Raw genomic sequence first — 21,618 nt, forward strand, 5'->3', positions numbered from 1 at the left:
TTCGAACCCAGGCAACGTGCAACTGACTTCTCTTTACTCCCCACTACTCGCCCTTGAATGGATTCCTCTTTCCTCCGCTGGTTTTCTCTCACAAACTGGAGAATCAGTTCCATCAGTTTCGGACACTATTTTTATATAACTATATGCCACCTTTATGGGTGGTTAAAAATGACTAGGGATGCTTTATAGTTAGGGCAACTAGAAGAGCTCATCTATTTGTCCTGTGTCTCATATTGTCTATTGCTTTAAAAATGTGGTTTTAAACAAAGATTAGTAGGCTCAATAATTTCCAGTAAAATCATGAAAGGTTTTCATGATACTCCTTTAATTCCTTCTCTTCACATCTCCTTCCTGAGTCATAGGAGGGTCCATTCAAACAATTACTAAAATTGTGAGGAATCAGTGACTGCGGGGCTGTGGCTATGGAACTCTGTAATTCACGGATATAAAGAGGGGACAAGGGAACCGGCTCTCTTGTATCTCAATTCATCTGCCACGCAGGTAGATGCGGGGTCTGCACAAGGGCGATTTGGCCAACTTTCCACTTCTCTGAACTTCACACTTGCCCTGGCCACTGAGCATGATACAAAGTGCACGCTGGCACTCTGGGGCCCTGACCTGCACGGTGTACTGCTGAATGGTTGGACGTGGCCTCCTATTGGGCTTTTCCAGTAAGAAATCTCCTCCATTGGGGCATTAGTTTGAGGTGGTCTCAGTGATGACTACAGAGTGGGTTAAAATAACGAACACCTAAGCAATGGGCTGCAACACCGAGGTAATTGTTAAGAGACAGAAACAGCACATGACCTTTTCTTAAAAAACTTTAAATAGGCTTTTGACCAGTAGTTTAAGAAGCAACAGAATTCAAAATCAGCTCAGAATTTTACAGGAGTCCTCCATATCTACTCACCCATGAACAGTTAGCATGACTTCATACTTGAGAGGTACTGTTAAAGTCACTTTGTTACGCTTCACGTTGCCTGTTTCTCCTTCATTTTCACTACAGAAGCAAATAGAAAACACCGTCTTAGAATCCAGTCAGCACAAAACTTCTCTTCAGAGGGAACTAGTTACGCCCCATGTATACCTAATGTACTTGGAGGTTGGTTTAAAAAATGCTTTTTGAGGAGCGGGGATAAAAGTAGACGCAGTAGTAAGAAATATTTATGTCAGAGTTGGCAGAAATTTGCTCTCATTATTTATGCTGTTATTTGCTTCTATGCTATAAACCCCTGTGTTAGAAGGGTTTTTTGTTTGTTTAACAGATCACATAAGGAAGTTTTCTCCTGCAGACAATGGAACACAGCTCCATGGTTCCCCTAAGGTCACACCCCTTTTCTCCCCCCAAAAGTCAGGGGTTCATTTCCTTTAACACAATTGTTTTTTCATAATGAAATATACCAGGCGGCATGCACTGTGATGTTGAGATCCTCTTCTGCTCTGCTGAGTGAGCTGGCATCCAGAAGAAAGCTAATATCTGTCTGAAAAACATAGGGAACGCTCATTTTAAAAATAATCTAGGCACAAATATACAATGGAATATTACTCAGCCATAAAAAGAAACGAAATTGAGCTATTTGTAATGAGGTGGATAGACCTAGAGTCTGTCATACAGAGTGAAGTAAGTCAGAAAGAGAAAGACAAATACCGTATGCTAACACATATATATATGGAATTTAAGAAAAAAAAATGTCATGAAGAACCTAGGGGTAAGACAGGAATAAAGACACAGACCTACTAGAGAATGGACTTGAGGATATGGGGAGTGGGAACGGTAAGCTGTGACAAAGCAAGAGAGAGGCATGGACATATATACACTACGAAACGTAAGGTAGATAGCTAGTGGGAAGCAGCCGCATAGCACAGGGAGATCAGCTCGGTGCTTTGTGACTGCCTGGAGGGGCGGGATAGGGAGGGTGGGAGGGAGGGAAGGAGACGCAAGAGGGAAGAGATATGAGAACATATGTATACATATAACTGATTCACTTTGCTATGAAGCAGAAACTAACAAACCATTGTAAAGCAATTATACTCCAATAAAGATGTAAAAAAAAATAAAAAAATAAAAATAATCTAAAGTTTGTTTTTACAATCTGAATTTTAGTTTTTCTTATTATTTATGTTCTGTGAAATACAGATACGAAATGATGTCCTACAAGCATAGGCTAACCCTCACTCAGAGAACTACGGGGAAGCTGTCGGGTCTGTGGCAATTTTAAAGCTGCAGCATTTCCACGAGTGACGTTCAGAGACAAAGCCTCCTCTGAATGTAGATAGGCAGGTCCAGACTGACAAAATTAGAGATGCTTTAACAACTTGAGTGGGCACTCTTGCCAGAAACACCTTTTAGTAGAGGACAGGTGACATGCCTGGCAGATAGGACCACCCGGGGTGGAGTTGGGGGAGTGTTGGGGAAGGGTGAGGCTGGGCAGCGGAATTGATTGACACATTCACCTGCCCGTCCTGACACAAACAGGCGCTCCCTTCTTTTTCTTTCTTTTAAACAGTGAACATTGCCAAGAATATAAACACAATCTCAAAGATCTCAAGCCCAGTTGGTTTGGGTTTTATTTCATTTAGCTACTTACTCTTAGTAAATAATAAAAACGACAACAACAAATTATTTGCGTGCAGCACAAACATAAGGAAACAGAAAATATTTTATATTCATGTCAGTAACAAAAACTATAAATGCTAAATGCTTACCCTTGATAGATGATCTACATATATATAACCAACCCTGCAGTCAAGTTTTACTATGCCAGAGCTGTCTGTTACTTCGCAGTTTATTTGTTTCTCGTCCTAAAAGGAAAATGAAATAACTGGTTTAAGTAGGTAAGGAATGAGAAGTTCATAACATATGTTTAAGGATGGTTTTTGAAAAGAAAATCATCCCTGAATACTTTCTTGGAAGACTAATTTCTGTTTACTTTGGGGATAAATCAATAGGAATATAAATACACTACATAAATATGTGTGTACAAGTATAGATTCATTCTAATATTCACATATATTCTCCACAGAATAATTCCTGGATTTGTAGCTTTCAACCATGTTTCTGTGTTCCCTAACTCAAGGTTCCTTGAAAAATCACAAAGCAAGGGATTCATAAGGTCTATATTTCATTGGCTGCCTTCTGTCTGGGTTGTGAGAGTGTGATAAAGGTATTTAATTATAACTGTAATCACAATTATATATATATTCAAATATTCAGGGAAATATAAATTTATATACATCTCACAGATGTATATTTCCCTGAATAACTGAGTTTCCCCTCTTACCATTGCAAACAGGCTCCCAAAGCTCTAGAGGAAGTGGGTAGTAGATATTTATAAGAGGTCAAAGGCCTTTCTAAATGTCCTTAGTGTGAAGAAATGGTCTCTGGATAAGAGATGGGTAAATTTTTCTAAGAGGCAGAGGAGCATCCACGGAGAAAGTGACTGAGACTTTTCTCTTTCAAATTTAACATTATTAATACCTCACTGATGGATTTAAGTGCTCATGACTGAGGCACAGTGGTAAAAAGGAAAAAAAAAAAAAGGAAAAGGTCTCCAGGTGCTCCAAACTCTTGCAGGAAAGGAGAAACTTGCCTACAATCTGGTTGACACCAGGATTTTGGAATTTGACGCTGGTTCTAGCATTTTGGAGGTCCTCTGGGATCGAGACAGTGTACGTGAACTTAAAATGCAGAGCAGTAACTCTGGGAGCCCAGCATGAAGGACCAATATGGCCCGTGTAGAGACCCCAACCATGAGGAACACCATCACAGCACCAGATGAGGTTGTACCAGTGAGAAAAGCAATGACACCCGGGCAGCTTGCTTGGATAACTGGACAATCGCTTCTGTCTCACAGTAGCATTGGTAAGCAGGAAGCTGACTCTCTTGATCTCAGTCAGATCCCAAGGAACTTTCCATTTTGATTAGGGGCACAGAGGAAAAAAATTACTGGAAGCCCGAGTGATAAGTCTGAATATTAAGACTCATACGCCAAATATTTATACCTCAAATGATAAAGTGATTTATACATTTACATTCTTTAAAAGTTAAGTAAAATATTGCTACTGTAGTTTTTGATTCTTACCAGATCTAAAATCTTAATGAAGTAAAGACCAGTGGGTAGTCTGATATGCAGAGTTGTCTCATATGCATCATCTCCGGCATTAAATAAGGACACGTTCAACATTAATGTCTTCATACTTCCAACAGCAAGATAGGTTTTATTTTCATGTGGCCTAAAAATTAAGTACGATTTAGTTTTCGTTTGGAACTAAAAATCCCATCTCTTCATTTATGTATCCTGAGCATAAAATACTAATTTGGAAGCACAGCCATAGGAGATGACCCCACGCAAGTGGATGTAAATCCATTGTAAAAAGAACTCAGTTTCCCAGGTTTCAGATAAATTCAGTTAGTTATTACACAGGAAAAGTTTTCTAATTTAGTTATAATTAAACTAGTCTGCTTTCTGTTTAACTTCCTGCTTCTATCATTTTAGCATATTTTTCTCATTATTTCAAAATATCTTCCTAAAAGAAAGATTTTTTTTTTCTTTCTTCATTCTTGAGTAGACATTGAACTAGCTGCTGCCAAAGCCAAAGGAGAAGAGACTATTTCCACCAAAACAGAGGATGCTTTGGTGGAAGTGAGCATGGCATGGGAAAGGACTGCTATGGCCAGCACGTGGGTACCACTAAAATCTGTTGAACTAGAAAGAATTTCTTAAGGCAGGCTGGTCACCTCTACCAATAACTAGACCAAATTAAAAATAGAACTGCGGAAGTGTTTCACCATCTTGTGAACTGGAAAGGGAACACTGCTACAAATCCAAACACGTAAGTGAGTTCAAGTTCTGGCTCTTGCCCCCGTTCTTCCGGGGGAGAGGTCATTTAGCATTTTAAAGACTCAGTCACCCCACCTGTAATAATAACTACTGTTCAGTGAAGATATGACTCATGCACATTCCATGAAACCCCAAGGAGCCTGAGGTTTAAGAAATGTATTCAAGGTACCACAGCTAGAATGTTCTAAAGTCTCAAGGCAACCCATTCCCTTTACTGATTAGATGGTTAGAAGAGCTCAGAACCTGCTACAGAATGTCATGATTCTGTGAGCTGTCCTCAAAAACAGACACTCTTAGATATCAAAGTATTTAAATTAAAAACAAATTAGTTCAACCAGAGAAGAATATGACCCAAAGCAAAATATCAGACGAGGATAATCATAACAATAAGAAAGATATTCACCTAGCAACTAGAGTTTAGAAAACATTTCTTCAACAATGCTTACATTGTATCATTCTAATCAACATCTGTATTTGTGTTTGAATAAACTATTTATGGAAATGTTAAACACACAGTAGGCATTTAGTAGTTATTTGTGAGTTGATTTAAGACAGAATGTTTAAGGACAGAGTTAAAGAACAAGTTTCAAGATTGATGCTTTTAAGCATTACTTGAAGATGAAGAGTGATTTTAATTGAAAGCCCCTGTATAACAATCGTTACATCTATTACTCCCACATACAAAAATAGTATAACAAATTCCCAGCTTTGTAGAGCTTATAAAGGGCAGATTTATAAACAGATGTAAACAGATATTAGAAATACTTGAAAAGAGTTATGAACGAAGGGCTCTGGGACCAGGGCGGGGACCCATTTTGCCTGGGGGTAGCAAAGGCATGTTGCTTCTTGCTTTTGTACTATTCTAGTTATTTAGGTTGAGCTGAATGAAGATTAAAATTTCTTTTCTTAAATAAAGAACATCTGAAAATTTCATGATTGAACTGGCATTCACTTGGATTATACTCTTAATTGATTTGTCAAGTCCTCTTCCAATTTTCACACTACTGAGGGCGGGTGGTGGTCACTTTGCAGAAAGCAAACTTGATAATGTCACGTGTCTGCTTCCTTTCCTCCAGTGCTTTCAAGATAGAGTTCTGATTAGTGCAGCAGATGCAGCCTGCAAGAGCTGGTCGTGCCTTACTTTCCACTGCACAACCCATTCCTTCCCTTTAGCCATGCTCACCTACAAACAGGGGTCCAAACACCTGTGTTTTGTGTCCTATTTCAAGCCATCCCTCTGCCTTCAACCTCTTCCCTCTTCATGTTATCTGGTTAACTTATACTTGTTCTTCAAGACTCAGCTTGAGTGTCAATGTTAAGAGTCCTCAGAAGTTCTTCCAGTTGATACTTATTGCTAAGCCCCTTCACCCAGCATTGCATCCTCCCTAACAGAAATGGCTTCTCTCTCTGCCACTTTCCCACACACTGGGCAACCCTCTAATGCAATACGTTCACACTGTCTGGCTTTTCTCACCACTAGAATAAGTTCTCTTGGAGAAAAGGTGCCGGGTCATGAATATCACTGTTTTCTCAGAGACTAGCAACACAGTGTTCAAAATATATGTGTGGTATGTAAGTGTATCAAATATTAAAAAGGGCTGGATAACACTAAAAAAAAAGTCTGAAAGATTGAGGAAATTACTGGATAAGTGACTGTTAAGAGTTCATGAACTCATTACACATTCTATGAAATTAGAGCCATGCTTATCTGTTCTGTGACGGTATGCAAATTCCAAATGTTTCATTAAGATAAAGTAAACATCTACTACTACCACATCATGTGATCTATACCCCGCCCATATAACCTAATGTTTTAGTGGCTATACAACTATTGAGTTGACCAATAAATTAATGGCAACATTGATACTGTTTGAGTTTGAATTTGAGAAGCAAATTATTATGAACCTCAGAATCTACAAACAAAATTATTATAATTTTGAACACTTCCCCCCACTTTGATACTTCTAATTTATCTATGAGAAATTGGACATTTCACTTAATACCTAAAAGTTCTTCCCTCCTTATCCTAATTGTTTTTCACTTTAAACCTTCTTATCAAGGTAGGACATACATATAGAAAAATGCGCACAACCTAAGTACAGAGCTCAGCAAATTTTTATAAACTGAATACATGTGTGAAACCAGCACCCAGATCAAGAAAACCATATTGCCAGCACCAAAGAAATACCCTTGTGCCCCCTTCCAATTCTTGGCCCTACCCACCATCTTGCTTTTACTAGTATAGACTGGCTTTGCCCAGTTTTATATTTCATATAAATGGAATCACTGAGTATGTAATCTTGGAGTATCCAACATTCTTTACTCAAAATTTTGTTTTTAAGTTTAATCTATATTGATGCATGGAGTTGTAAATCGTTTCTTCTCATTGGTGTGTATACTAATTTTTGTAAATATGCCACATTTTATTTATCCTTTCAACTATCATTGGGAATTTTGGCAATTACAGTTTGGAGCCTTTATAGTTTTTCAGTAAACATATATACATAATTCCATTGTGTCAGTCTGTCTGTCTATCTATGAGCAGGCCCTTATGGTTTATTAACCCAGGACTAATTCCTGAAAAAAAACTCTAAATCTGGCTAATTTTGGCAACCAGCTTAAATTTTACTAACAAATTACATTAAAAAAATAAAATATAAAGGAACTATATTTAAATAATAAAAAATAAAAATGTCCTACAGGATTATCATATAAAAGAAAGCATACCAGAGAGTAGGGGTTCAAAAACTGCTGCCTGAAGGCCAAATTGGGACCGCTGCCTGGTCTTGTAAATAAAGGTTTATTGGAACACAGCCATGCTCTTTCGTCTGTGGCCACTTTTGCCCTATGACGGCAGAGTTGAGCAGTTGCGACATCTCTGTCCCACAAAGCCTAAAAATATTTACAGTCTGTCCCTTCAAGTAAAAAGTTTGCTGGCTCTGCCATTGGGCAGTCTGACTGAGGAGCATAATTAGTTTCAAAATAAGCGTACCACATCATATTACTATATTTAAAACCTGTATTATTCTGACAATAACAGAAGCTTCATTATTTCAGATGGCACCCGATGCTGCCTTAGAGGAAACGATCTCCCAGACCTCATAATTCCTTGTCTGGTACTAAAGACATCGAGGAGAAAGGAATGAAGAAAATGTCCCTATGTAGCATTTCTAGTTCCGATCCCCGGCTTTGAGAAGCTGGATATTTCTGGAAGGATGTATGATAAGTAACAAGGCAGTACCTCTTCTGAATCATGGCTATCATTTCAGGGTGGAAGAATCTGACTCCGTCATAATGTGCTATTCCTCCCAGTGTTTGAGGGGATGGCTGACTTATTCTTGTGTTGTAAACCTTTGTGTTACACAAGCACGCATCTGCTTGGTGGCCCTGTGATAAAGGGCAGAGTGAAGACGTGCGGGAACATGGCTGTCCCACATCCCCTCTACTTCTCTAGAACCACGTTACAACTAAAGGAAACTAAGAGGTTCTAGAAGTAAACTTCAGCTTGACATTAAAGTTTAATTAAGACTTGTAGAAGAGCTGCCTATAAATAGACATTTATAAAATATTCTGGCTTGTAACCAAAGCATTAGTCACTGAACACCTTTGGGAAAGAAGTTGGCACTTAGACAAGCAACAGAAGGTGAAAGCACTGCATAAACAGCTAGGTTCCAAGACAACAGCAAATGAAAGAGAAACACAGTATTCACATTTCAACAGCGAGGCTGCTGGTCTGTTTTCCATTTTTAAGCTATTCTGCCACATTACCATAATTACAATTCTACTCTTTATGTGTGTGTGTGTGTGTGTATATATATATATGTATACATCTTACTGTATCTTGATTAACAAGGTGCTGTCAGAAAGATACCCACTAGCTTTTTACATGAGACATAATAAAGGACCAGGTGCACATCTGGAAGTGTGACAAGGCCGAACCAGAGCTTTCCCCGGGAATCACAGTTCATTCTTTATTAAAACATGCATAATGCAGACTTGAAATTTACAAAGCAGCCTAGAATCCATGTAATTTAAACAAATCAAGATACTGTGTACATACAGAATCATAACTTAATAAGTGAAAGGAAAAACAGAAAAATGATGTATTTCGGCACCAGGCTCTACGTTTTTCCTGAATGAACGCTACTGTTCTATTTTGTGAGAAATGCTCCCTAAGTCTTCATATAATTAATGCATTTTGCCTTGATAAGATGAATGACTGCGTCATAGCTAACATGTTTTTAATCAAGATGCTAGAACAAAATATAACAGAAATTGCTATGTACCCAGGTCAAGGTAATACGAGTCATTTATTTGACAAAAGACTAGCCTGCGGCAAAGTGGCCTCAGGCCCAAGTAAAATTTTGTCCTCTTTTTTCTTTATTACTGACTTCAGGGAAAAAAATAAAATAGTGGAAAATTCTCATCTACTGGGCAATATCAGATACCTGACATTTAAGAAGATTTTACTGAACAGACAAATTCACTAAGATGCCAAGGAGGATAGCAGAAGAACATGGATTGGAAGATAGAGCTAGGAATTAGAATGTTTAGTGTATGAAGCATACGATTCCTCTTCCCCAAACTCTGTGACATCAGTGAGGCATATATTCCCACTATCTGCATTTTAAAAATGGACAGTTTTGTTACACTCACTCTTTTGGGGGTAACAGCACAGTGCGGTTACACACCGCTCACTGTCTACCCAACAGTGAGTTCCCTTCTTAGCTGCTAACAGAACCCTGGATTCGCCAGGCAGTCGGTAGTATCCCCTTGATACTGCAGAAGCTAAGCCCCCAGCTCAGCTTCAGGGAGTGAATTATGATTGATCTACTATGATCGTGACGACTCCATCCTCTTTCAACCAGGATAGATCAGGGGCAGCATGTGACACCACTCGGGTTAATCAGAATAAGGCGTCTGCTCAGACACTTCCCTTCCTTGAAAGGCAGCCTCAGGAGGACATAGAATTTTGCTCCTGCCCTTTTCTGTTTACTGGGAACCTTGGTGCCCCAGCCGCCACAAGGGAAAAGCCAAGAGAACTGGAAAGATAACCATGAACCACGAAGGCCCAGATTTTGGTAGCTTCTCACTAAACCTGCAACCACCTTCTCCAGACTGCTTATTATGCAAAAGAATTAAACACCTTTGTCTAAGTTACTATTAGTCCCGTACTCTGTTACTCACAGTTAAAAGCATTCCTCACTGATATGAAAGCACTTTTGTTCAGGAAAAGCCTCCATCACTTACCCTGGAAGCATGACGGAGGCACAGAAGAGAAGTAGTGTCATTTAGATCAGTCATCTCTGCGAAAGACTCGATTTTAAATTACCTAGGTGATGGTTAATACCTGCTCTTCTATTTGTAATCTTTTAGCTAAAGTCATATTTGTTCATTTTCACTTCGCACTGTAAGTCCATTTGAATGTGGTTTACCGTCCTGAGAATTTAGAGATTCAGGAGGAAGCCTCAACTTAACGAAAACATGAGATGGAGTGCATCAGCACTATTTAGTTTGCTGTCGGCAGTCTATTAGTGCAGTCATCAGAAACTCATCATACCTGAAGCAGGTATGTAGCTCTGAGACACAGAAATACCACTAGTGCCAGCGGAGTTACAGTCGGGAGAAGGCATAGGACATATGGTTGCAATTTGCCTACCACGACCGAGAAGGCAGAGAGGACTCCTTTGAGGGAGAGGCAAATTGTTCTCTGAGAGAGCATCATTTATTAAAATGCAAAGTAGTTTGTCAGAACCCTTCACCCGTGGGCCTAAAAACTAATTCAAAGAGTTTTCATTTGAAAACTCTTCAAATAAGTTATTTACCTAATGGAAAGAGCCTGTAATCTTCCTAACTGATGCAAAACATGTGGGGCTTACACTTTACACTGGCCTTGAGGCCACTACAAACTTCATAGAACTGAAAACAACTGACCCAGGCACAGTCAGCAGCTATCTCGGGACATAAAGAAACAATAAACTCTGGACAAATAACCAGTACACGTGCAGAAAATGTTTAGAATTCACCGGCAATATTTCATTTTTTTATCCAAATGAAAACATTTTTATCGTGGTCTATAACTATTCCAACCATAATTTATCAAAAATAACACCTTTTCTCAAATCTTCATATGTACCAGGCTTTGCGCTATGCAATACACTGGCCTGCATTATCGCATTTTATTTTTAAAACAACCTTACAGAAGCCCCAGTGGCCTAATGGATAAGGCACTGGCCTCCTAAAACAACCTTACAGAGTACTATTTTACCTTCTTGCCAATGAGGAAGGACGTTTACAGAGGTTGAAAGGCTTCTCTGAAAAGGTCATTCAGCTAGTAAATGGTAGATAGACTTGAACCAGGTTAGCCTGACTCCAAATCTAAACTCTAAACCACCACAACACTGGTTCTCAGATTTCAGCTTGATAAGAACCACTGACAGCCTTCTTAATAATGAACATTTCTGGCCTGGTCCCCATGGATTCTGATTTGGATGGTCAGGGGCCTAGGAGCCTGCATGTCTACCAAGCATCCCAGGTGATTCTCATGAAGGTGACTCAAAGACCACACCTTGAGAAAAACTGCCTTACCTTCTGTTGGCTGCCATACAAAATCATAATGGACTTGATATTTCGACTACAGGAAACATTATCACTTCGAATTAAAAATGCAGTGTAGGTAATGTAATTTCTCGTGAGAAATACGTAATGAAGAAAAACTGATAATTCAATTACATTAATGATTTAATATTTTAATTCAGTAAGATATTATTTTCATTCTTCAGGAAATAAGCATTCTCAGTAATATTTCCACATAAATTTCAACATCTCATTTTTTTCACGGGCCAGAGGGACTGCAGTGAAAGATGACAAGGTAACCATGGAAGTGTCTGATTTGAGAAGAAGAAAACACCACTTATTTGGAGCTTAGGTAATCTTTCCCACACAAAATACTTCTTCTTATCAAAGGCCCATGAGAGCCAAAGCACCAGGAAGACTAAGCATTTTAGAAAGAAAATAAATATGTGAATGGGAAGGTTATAAATTATTCATCTAATAATTCAACAAAGGCACCACAATTACATGCTGGATTACAAAGCAGTTAGCGGTTGCTGTTTTTGGACTATCTAAGCAGCCAATCTGGATAATTTAAGTATAAAGTCCAATTATCTATCAAATAGGTTAGGGCTTCTTGGCCCTCAACTGTGGATGCTCAAGGCTATCCTGGCATTGCCTAGGTGAAAAGAATTAATTTATTCTCTGCCATATGTGATCCCACCCCAGCAGGGTACTCAGTGCTGTTTGTCAACCTTTTTACTCATTCCTGGTTGATTCCCTATCCCATTTATCTTCACAGCTATTTTGAATCTTTTCCCATTCCCTTCACAAGGTCCCAAACCCAACCTCAGAGCCCTCACCTTCCATGTACAAACCCATTTTTTATTCTGGCCATCCATTAATTCTCTATATTTCCCTCCCTTCCACGTTAAAATTTCTTAATCAATGTCAGCATCTATTCACAGCTTCTTAGCTCAAGACAAGGGGAATCTTAACTTCTTTCTAAGGCTAACCCTTCCACCTGAGTCTGATCCCAGGTGCATGCTGTTTCCTTTAGAACCCTGTTCCATCCTCAGCAAACATCCATTTGTCACCTACAGTGTTCCAGGCACTGTGTTACCTATTGGGAACGCAAGATGAAAAGACAGGAACCCACCTTGAAGCAGTGTACAGGATAGTGTGGAGACAGACAATAATAGTTCTGAGCACAGGTGCAATGGGACCAGGGCCACAGGAGGACTAGGTTTATGTAGCTGGAGACAAAGTGGGGGGGGGGGGCTTTACCTAGAAAACAGCTGAGATTTATAAGATAAATAAGCATTAATCAGATAAGTCAAAGTGAAAAGATACAGAGGCTCAGGAGAGCATGGCATGGCCACACAACTATTCTGCAATCAATGGAAAAAAGTCCTGTGGAATTGCTGAGGAAGGGCACTAAGGACTTTAGATGTTAATGAGCTACTGAAGCCTTGCTATCAAAAGTGTAAGTTAGAAAGGTCACTCTGGAAACGTCTTGGTAGAGGAATTTGAATAATGTAAAATCAGAGGCCAGTAGCCCAGAAAGCGGTAAAGCTCAGTGATTCAGGCAGGATATTGAGTGCCTGATTTGGAGCAACAGTGATAGAGATGGAGAAGTATGATGGATAAAAAACACATCTGGGTGGCAATATTATAGGACTTGGTAATTTATTTGATGTCAGGGATAAGAGAGAGAGAAGAATGCAGGTTGAGCTCCAGGCTGTTGGCTTTGGTAACTAATGGTTGTGTCACTGGTGGATAGTGAGTGGGCACCCAAGACTGCATGTCTGTTAGCCAGCTGGATGGGTGGGTGTGGAACTCAGAGACACTGATTTGGGCATCAGCAGTGGAGGCAGAGCAGGTGAGGTTAGGTTGTGGGCAAGATTATCCAGGGAAAAAATGGGAGTGTGAGAAGGAGTGAGAGAGGGCTATTAAGGGAGCCAAAAGAGGCAAATTCAGAGGTCCTCCAAACACAAGTGAGAAGGAGGGCCTAGAGAAGCAAAAGGAGATTGGGAGCAGGATGGCATCCGGGAAATTAAAAGACATTGAAAAAAAGGAAGTGAACTGCTGTCAAATTCTTCACAGGACAGTTCAAGTAATATACGAAGTGTCCCCTGGATTTAAGCAGACCATTTCTTTGTTCAATTTATTCTTTTCCCTGCCTTTCATCCTCACACTTGTTTATATCTTCCCATAATTAAATAACACTTGATAAATACATAAAAATTCAGTTGAACCTACTTGTTCCTAATAAATTCTCCTTCCCTTAATCACTGATGCTGTCATTTAGCTATGACTGCACAGAAATTTCTGTTAAAATTTGCCAGCGACATCCTTCTTCTCCCCCACCAGTCACATTTTAAGTGCCAACTTCCATGACCTTTCCTCAGTCATTATGCTCTCTGATTGCTACAAAATCACAGCATTAGGTCCCTCTTTTTACATTCTCCATTGGCTATTTCACCTTGGAGGTGGTTTTCTCTTAGTTCGATGAAGATACTTTTTCAGTCTCCTGGAGTTAAGTCCTTATTCTTTTTAAGCTCTTTAAATAAAATTTACCCACCCCTCTCAAGATTTGATCCTTAGTTCTTTGTGAAATTCACATTTCCATCATAGGCATTCACATAACTAATGTGAAGAGGACCTCCAAACATAATCCTGAACTAGATTTTCCACTGCAGAGCTACATATAGAAGTCTCATCAAATTCAACACACCCCAATTTAAACCTGCTTCCTCTATATCCCTACCTCCCCCAAACAGTCTCCCATATTCCTGTCCTGTCAGTGATGCCTCCTTGCCCTCTTTCACTTTCCATACACAACCAGCTCTTAACCTGAAGTGTGGATTCTCTCTCTCTGGTCCTCATTTTCACATCTTCCCTCTGACATGCAGAACAATTTCAACAGAGGGGATATAGACATGATACAGAATTACAATGGTTTATTTCCCAACATAAATAATGATAGCAATCAACATTTATCCAGTTTGCACTGTGGGCACTATTCTAAGCACGTTTACATGTATTTTCTTTTTCCTGTTTCCCTTCTATGAATTTAGAAGACCAAGATGATTTATTCCCTTTCAAATGGGTCACATATATATTTAGGGATATCTTCGTTTTGTACATCAATCTGAATTATGTAAGCAGTTTTTGGATGATAAAATACTAAGCATTATGTAGTAAAGGTTAGCTCATTTTGAACCAAAACTCTATTACCAGGCACTTACAGATGTCTGAAAAATAACTACAGTTATGATAACAATAACCCAAAGCACATTTAAATCCTGAAATATCTTCCGAGTTATCACTGAAAGGTTAAAATCATGCTTGATAAAACCATGGTGCTCACACATTCTCATTCTTTTGAAAAGTGGTAATCTTTGAGTGTATACTTATGTGACTGCTGTACAGAACACTTAGTCTCTTTCAGCAGAATGAGACTGCTGTTCTTTTCCGGGTCTTTAAATGCTGCTAACCCCCAAGGATTAGTTCTTAGTCCTTTACTCTTTAGAACCCACATGCACACACCAATTACCCCATCCTGATAAGTAAGCAGAGAGCCAACTACACTTACCTCAAAAATCCAATTTTTGCAGAAACCTGTAAATCAGCAGAACAGTTTTCATGCGCACAAAATCTTGCAAAGTTTATCTGGAAATAAAATATGACAGTACTTTTTATCTTAGTTCAAATCAGTAGGTATATTTCTATGTTTTTTAAAGGATAAAATATCTATGACACATGAAAAAATAAAATTAATATAGCAAATGGATAACTCCTTTATACCTTTTGAAGAGTTCGATTTGAGTATCAGTAGGTTCAGATGACAATGCCAGGGCTAAAGTAACCACGTTCTTTCAATAGGTCAATTTAAAGCCTAAGTTTGTTAAGCGAAAGAAATAACTTCTTTCTTTCATAATAGTTGTATAAAAAGAAGTTTAATCAGACTGTGGTAGTGACCTCTGTAAATGTTTAGAACCTGTGCTGCCAAGATGTTCTTCGCTGAGTCCCTCTCGATTTTCTGGTGCTGCCGTTTGATCCCGCCTATTATGCATACGCATGACACTTAATTTTCACAGATGGCAGGACAGTGATTTTATATTGGTTGAAAATAATAAAATGTAGAAATTTTACTTTGAGGATACAGTGAATAAAAATAAATGATAGTTTATCAACAGGTTCCAGAATTTATTTAATTCTGAGTATTTTAATAGGACCCAGAGATACCGCAAGGTACACAGGAAGCCCTGAGGTATAAGCTGGACAAAGGAAAAATAGAGAGATACAAAAAGAAAGGAAGCTGAGAGGAACAGGTGAGAGAGGGAGAGATGCAGAAAAGAAAGAAATCTGGAAAGTCAGAGAAGGAGCCAGGCACATGAAATGTGAAGTGGGTAGAGCGTTGTCAAACGGCACGTCAGACCAGAGACTGCCTATACCAGCGGGAGCAGCGGGAAAGTGTAAATAGTTCTCTAGATTATTAATATAATTTTTTTCTACTTCTCTTATTCGTAAAGCAGGTGGCTTGAAGAATCAAAATGTAGCTCATTTGTAGCTCATTCTAATATAACTATAAATTGCTAAGGTTTGGGCTTATGTACTTTACAATATTGAGAGGTTCATTATTAAAGACATTTAAAAGTAGTTGATATTGAAAACTGAAGTTCAACAGAAGAGTGAAAAAAACCGACTTCCATAAATATTTTCATACAAGGCTATAGAAAGACTTCGCTCTTAATTTATTATCTTCATTTGATCTAGTATTGTAGACCAGACAGTGCTGACTGTAAGCTCAAATATGTTAAAGCGACTTAGGGGCAATTTTATCTGGACAGGATATGAACAGGACCTTTAAATGTCCTTTCATCTTTTGCATTCTGTGTGCCATTACTGAATGTTTTAATGAATGCTTTAACCATGGCCCCAAACATCCTGTTGACTCTGTCTTTGTGTTGTTGGACAGTAAAAGTCTGAACAACTGGACTCCTGGGAATAAACACACAGTGAGTGAAACTGATATATTTTGGGATACATTTATTTTAAATTTTTAAAAAAAATCATCATTAGAGTATAATTGCTTTACAATGGTGTGTTAGTTTCTGCTTTATAAAAAAGTGCATCAGTTATACATATACATATGTCCCCATATCTCTTCCCTCTTGCATCACCCTTCCTCCCACGCTCCCTATCCCACCCCTCTAGGTGGTCACAAAGCACAGAGCTGATCTCCCTGTGCTATGTGACTGCTTCCCACTAGCTATCTATTTTACATTTGGTAGTGTATATATGTATATGCCATTTTCTCATTTTGTCACAGCTTACCTTTCCCCCTCCCCATATCCTCAAGTCCATTCTCTGGTAGGTCTGCGTCTTTATTCCCGTCTTGCCCCTAGGTTCTTCATGACCTTTTTTTTTTTTTTTTGATTCCATATATATGTGTTAGCATACGGTATTTGTTTTTCTCTTTCTGACTTACTTCACTCTGTATGACAGTGTCTAGGTCCATCCACCTCATTACAAATAACTCAATTTCATTTCTTTTTATGGCTGAGTAATATTCCATTGTATATATGTGCCACATCTTCTTTATCCATTCATCTGTCGATGGACACTTAGGTTGCTTCCATGTCCTGGCTATTGTCAGTAGAGCTGCAATGAACATTGTGGTACATGACTCTTTATGAATTATGGTTTTCTCAGGGTATATGCCCAGTAGTGGGATTGCTGGGTCGTATGGTAATTCTATTTTTAGTTTTTTAAGGAACCTCCATACTGTTCTCCATAGTGGCTGTATCAATTTACATTCCCACCAACAGTGCATGAGGGTTCCCTTTTCTCCACACACTCTCCAGCATTTATTGTTTGTAGATTTTTTGATGATGGCCATTCTGACCGGTGTGAGGTGATACCTGATCGTAGTTTTGATTTGCATTTCTCTAACGATTAGTGATGTTGAGCATTCTTTCATGTGTTTGTTGGAAATCTGTATATCTTCTTTGGAGAAATGTCTGTTTAGGTCTTCTGCCCATTCTTGGATTGGGTTGTTTCCTTTTTTGATATTGGGCTGCATGAGCTGCTTGTTAATTTTGGAGATTAATCCTTTGTCAGTTGCTTCATTTGCAAATATTTTCTCCCATTCTGAGGGTTGTCTTTTGGTCTTGCTTATGGTTTCCTTTGCTGTGCAAAAGTTTTTAAGTTTCATTAGGTCCCATTTGTTTATTTTTGTTTTTATTTCCATTTCTCTAGGAGGTGGGTCAAAAAGGATCTTGCTGTGATTTATGTCATACAGTGTTCTGCCTATGTTTTCCTCTAAGAGTTTGAAAGTGTCTGGCCTTACATTTAGGTCTTTAATTCATTTTGAGTTTATTTTTGTGTATGGTGTTAGGGAGTGTTCTAATTTCATTCTTTTACATGTAGCTGTCCAGTTTTCCCAGCACCACTTATTGAAGAGGCTGTCTTTTCTCCACTGTATATTCTTGCCTCCTTTAACAAAAATAAGGTGACCACAGGTGCATGGGTTTAACTCTGGGCCTTCTATCCTGTTCCATTGACCTATATTTCTGTTTTTGTGCCAGTACCATACTGTCTTTATTACTGTAGCTTTGTAGTATAGTCTGAAGTCTGTGAGTCTGATTCCTCCAGCTCCATTTTTCTTTCTCAAGATTGCTTTGGCTATTCAGGGTCTTTTGTGTTTCCATACAAATTGTGAAATTTTTTGTTCTATTTCTGTGAAAAATGCCATTGGTAGTTTGATAGGGATTGCGTTGAATCTGTAGATTGCTTTGGGTAGTAGAGTCATTTGCACAATGTTGATTCTTCCAATCCAAGAACACGGTATATCTCTCCATCTGTTTGTATCATCTTTAATTTCTTTCATCAGTGTCTTACAGTTTTCTGCATACAGGTCTTTTGTCCCCTTAGGTAGGTTTATTCCTAGGTATTTTATTCTTTTGTTGCAATGGTAAATGGGAGTGTTTCCTTAATTTCTCTTTCAGATTTTTCATCATTAGTGTACAGGAATGCAAGAGATTTCTGTGCATTAATTTTGTATCCTGCTACTTTACCAAATTCATTGATTAGCTCTAGTAGTTTTCTGGTAGCATCTTTAGGATTCTCTATGTATAGTATCATGTCATCTGCAAAAAGTGACAGTTTTGCATCTTCTTTTCTGATTTGGATTCCTTTCATTTCTTTTTGTTCTCTGATTGCTGTGGCTAAACTTCCAAAACTATGTTGAATAACAGTGGTGAGAGTGGGCACCCTTGTCTTGTTATTGATCTTAGAGGAAATGCTTTCAGTGTTTCACCATTGAGAATGATGTTCACTGTGGGTTTGTCAAATACTGCCTTTATTATGTTGAGGTAAGTTCTCTCTACGCCTACTTTCTGGAGGGTTTTTATCATAAGTGTGCTGAATTTTGTCAAAAGCTTTTTCTGCATCTACTGGGATGATAGTATGGTTTTTCTCCTTCAATTTGTTAATATGGTTTATCACATTGATTGATTTGCGTATATTGAAGAATCCTTGCATTCCTGGGATAAACCCCATTTGATCATGCTGTATGATCCTTTTAATGTGCTGCTGGATTCTGTTTGCTGGTATTTTGTTGAGGTTTTTTGCATCTATGTTCGTCAGTGATATTGGCCTATAGTTTTCCTTCTCTGTGACATCTTTGTCTGGTTTTGGTATCAGGGTGGCCTCACAGAATGAGTTTGAGAGTGTTACTTCCTCTGCTATATTTTGGAAGAGTTTGAGAAGGATAGGTGTTAGCTCTTCTATAAATATTTGATAGAATTTGCCTGTGAAGCCATCTGGTCCTGGGCTTTTGTTTGTTGGAAGATTTTAAATCACAGTCTCAATTTCAGTGCTTGTGATTGGTCTGTTTATATTTTCTATTTCTTCCTGGGTCAGTCTCAGAAGGTTCTGCTTTTCTGAGAATTTGTACATTGCTTCCAGGTTGTCCATTTTATTGGCATATAGTTGCTTGTAGTAATTTCTCATGATCCTTTGTATTTTTGCAGTGTCAGTTGTTACTTCTTTTTCATTTCTAATTCTATTGATTTGAGTCTTCTCCCTTTTTTTCTTGATGAGTCTGGCTAATGGTTTATCAATTTTGCTTATGTTGTCAAAGAACCAGCTGTTAGTTTTATTGATCTTTGCTACTGTTTCCTTCTTTTCTTTTCCATTTATTTCTGATCTCATCTTTATGATTTCTTTCCTTCTGCTAACCTTGGGTTTTTTTCTTCTTTCTCTAATTGCTTTAGGTGTAAGGTTAGGTTGTTTATTTGAGATGTTTCTTGTTTCCTGAGGTAGGATTTTGTATTGCTATATACTTCCCTCTTAGAATTGCTTTTGCTGCATCCCATAGGTTTTGGGTCTTCATGTTTTAATTGTCATTTGCTTCTAGGTATTGATTTTCTCTTTGATTTCTTCAGTGATCTCTTGATTATTAAGTAGTGTATTGTTTAGCCTCCATGTGTTTGTATTTTTTACAGACTTTTTCCTGTAATGGATATCTAGTCTCATAGCATTGTGGTCGGAAAATATACTTGATATGATTTCAATTTTCTTAAATTTACCAAGGCTTGATTTGTGACCCAAGATGTGATCTATCTTGGAGAATGTTCCACGAGCACTTAGGAAAGTGTATTCTGTTGTTTTGGGATGGAATGTCCTATAAATATCAATTAAGTCCATCTTGTTTAATGTATCATTTAAAGTTTGTGTTTTCTTATTTATTTTCATTTTGGATGATCTGTCCATTGGTGAAAGGGGGGTGTTAAAGTCCCCTACTATGAATGTGTTACTGTCAATTTCCCCTTTTATGGCTGTTAGCATTTGCCTTCTGTATTGAGGTGCTCCTATGTTGGGTGCATAAATATTTACAATTGTTATATCTTCTTCTTGGATTGATCTCTTGATCATTGTGTAGTGTCCTTCTTTGTCTCTCGTAATAGTCTTTATTTTAAAGTCTATTTTGCCTGATATGAGAATTGCTCCTCCAGCTTTCTTTTGATTTCCATTTGCATGGAATATCTTTTTCCATCCCCTCACTTTCACTCTGTATGTGTCCCTAGGTCTGAAGTGGGTCTCTGGTAGACAGCATGTATACGGGGCTTTTTTTGGTATCCATTCAGCCAGTCTCTGTCTTTTGGAGCATTTAATCCATTTACAGTTAAGGTAATTATTGATATGTATGTTCCTATTACCATCTTCTTAATTGTTTTGGGTTTGTTTTTGTAGGTCTTTTCCTTCTGTTGTGTTTCCTGCCTAGAGAAGTTCCTTTAGCATTTGCTGTAAAGCTGGTTTGGTGGCACTGAATTCTCTTAGCTTTTGCTTTTGTGTAAAGTTTTAAATTTCTCCATCAAATCTGAATGAGATCCTTGCTGGGTAGAGTAATCTTGGTTGTAGGTTTTTCTCTTTCATCACTTCAGGGATACATTTTAAAAAGCTGTTCACTGTTTAGAATGCAGGATCCATCTCAAAATGCACATTCAGTTAAGTTAAAAAGAGAAACTGTTGTGTAACATAGATACACGTTTATAAATGAGTAAAATCTGACTAACAAGACATGAGTGAATCTGTGGGTAGGGTGACTGAGAGGCAGACAAACTGAAAAAAAAGGAGACAGAAAATGAGAAAGATAAGCTGAACACACATGACGATGCTGAATAACTCATGAATGCAACTCACTTCCATTAGGAGTGCTCTCTGGAAATATATTTTCTTCACTGGCAAGGCATCAAGGAGAGAAAATTAACATTTTATGTATATGGGAAACCACTGTTATGACTAAATGCATATTTAAAAGTATTCAGTTCAATATCCTAAAGGGAATATTAAAAATAAAGAAAAATGGAAAACAAGACATACCATAAATCTTTTTTATAAAAACATAATTTTAAAGAAATTTAGAGGGAGTTCATTTCCTCAGAACTATGTACTATTTCAAAAAAATTTCTTCAGTTATATGTCACATGATGTTTCAAATAAAGGAAAAATTTCCTACTGTTTTTGCAATGATGTCTTTTTCTTTCTTCTGCTGAAGAATTGGCTGAAGTGGTGGGAATTCCTCTGTACTTCGTTTACTGATGACATGATGTCCCAGGTGGTAAGCGGCTTCAATCTGAATTGGGGTGAGGATGTCCCGTACATCTTTCTAAAGAAATTGAAAGCCATATGAATTAATAACAAAAATAAGCAT

General features: G+C 38.1%; 1 protein-coding gene across 1 annotated transcript in view; it reads right to left on the minus strand.

Moving 5' to 3' along the window:
- The window catches only part of ITGA4 (integrin subunit alpha 4), an 85,661-nt gene that overhangs the window by 11,630 nt on the left and 52,413 nt on the right, over window positions 1-21,618 (minus strand). Inside the window, exons 16-21 of the mRNA XM_033859973.2 lie at window positions 21,424-21,573; window positions 14,992-15,068; window positions 4,083-4,233; window positions 2,707-2,802; window positions 1,402-1,481; window positions 911-1,000 (exon numbers count right to left, since the gene is read on the minus strand). Coding sequence (XP_033715864.1) covers window positions 911-1,000; window positions 1,402-1,481; window positions 2,707-2,802; window positions 4,083-4,233; window positions 14,992-15,068; window positions 21,424-21,573 — 644 coding nt within the window. The remainder of the gene's footprint in view (window positions 1-910; window positions 1,001-1,401; window positions 1,482-2,706; window positions 2,803-4,082; window positions 4,234-14,991; window positions 15,069-21,423; window positions 21,574-21,618) is intronic.

This window comes from Tursiops truncatus, chromosome 7 (genome assembly GCF_011762595.2).
Source record: "Tursiops truncatus isolate mTurTru1 chromosome 7, mTurTru1.mat.Y, whole genome shotgun sequence".
NCBI classification, from domain to species: Eukaryota; Metazoa; Chordata; class Mammalia; order Artiodactyla; family Delphinidae; genus Tursiops; species Tursiops truncatus.